The following is a 1,294-nucleotide window of genomic DNA, read 5'->3' as shown; positions in this document are numbered from 1 at the left end:
TATAATACTATTATATATAGCATTCCAAAAAATTAATATGATAGATAAATATGTGTACTAAAAATAGGCATATTGAAATTAATATTTTGGTGTTTATAGTATAATATATAACTAATCCATTCATAAAAAAAATTAATACTACTAAAAAATGTATTATAATATATTTTACTATTTAATTTAAACAGTATTTTCATATATTATTTAATTGTCATCATAAGTTAGATTTTTTTTTATAATAGATGGAAGAACAGTTATGTTTTTCAATAATATGAATGATCTAAAATAAAACATATTAATTGGGAGGGAATTACATTATTTATTCAAATAATCTATAGAAATATACATTATTGTGTTATACACGCATATATTGTATATTCATTTATATGAAATAAATTTAATTATTTCTTTTAATTCTAAATATAAAAATAAATTGTCTTCAATGACGAAAGATTCTATTGTATGCCCTTATTTATGATAATAAATATTAAAATAATTTATATTTTCAATAATGCAAAAAAATAAGTGTTCAATATATTAATACTTTTATGGTTTTATTTTATACTACTTTTTCTTTCTATAGTATAATTTTATAAGTTCATATTCTAAATATAAAAACATATAATATAACAATTATTACAGATGAAAATTATATTAATGTAATATGCAAGACTGCATTTTTTCTATATTCGATTCTGGTGTAGAACAGAGTAGACAAAATGGTTTTAAAATGTTGTGTTAAAAAGTTGTAAACTATTTAAATTATGTAAAAGTAAATTCTAATTCTCTTGATATACCAAAATATTGTAAATAATTAAACTACTTGTTATATAATCATGTACTTAATAATTTACTTTATGATTGTAGTACCTTACCACTGTACAGTGATCATCAAAATTTGTATGATAAAAAATGTTTCGATTTTGTAATATCTAAGGAGCATAAAAGGGATGTTAAATATGAAACATATATAAAGCTGGATGAACATATTACATCATACATGGATTTTGATACATATAAATCATCATGTGAAACAAAAAAAAAAAATAGTGATGTAAATATGATCGGAAATGTTCAAGTTCCTTTTAATTGTACATTAAGAAATGAGTACATGGCAATTACCGGGATTACTATGATGCATTAGAAGATTTTGGAAATACATAAATGGGCATATGCAAAATGGAACTAAATATAGAAATGTAGACATATAATTACCATCCATAAATGTAGATAGAATAAATGTTCTTATTACGATTCGTTCTATTATTATATTATTCATTTTTGTTCCTTTTATTTT

The 1,294-nt window shown here is 20.3% G+C and overlaps 1 protein-coding gene across 1 annotated transcript; it reads left to right on the top strand.

The window, feature by feature from the left end:
- Positions 1 to 716: 716 nt before the first annotated feature.
- Positions 717 to 1,141, top strand: PCYB_007020 (CYIR protein; the record flags this gene model as incomplete). The annotated part of the gene is made up of 2 exons (XM_004228123.1): positions 717 to 745; positions 865 to 1,141. 2 exons carry the CDS (start codon positions 717 to 719, stop codon positions 1,139 to 1,141), a joined length of 306 nt encoding a protein of 101 aa, XP_004228171.1.
- Between the last annotated feature and the right edge of the window lie 153 nt (positions 1,142 to 1,294).

Source organism: Plasmodium cynomolgi (assembly GCF_000321355.1).
Source record: "Plasmodium cynomolgi strain B DNA, scaffold: 1151, whole genome shotgun sequence".
NCBI classification, from domain to species: domain Eukaryota; phylum Apicomplexa; class Aconoidasida; order Haemosporida; family Plasmodiidae; genus Plasmodium; species Plasmodium cynomolgi.
This window is presented reverse-complemented; position numbering and strand designations above follow the sequence as displayed.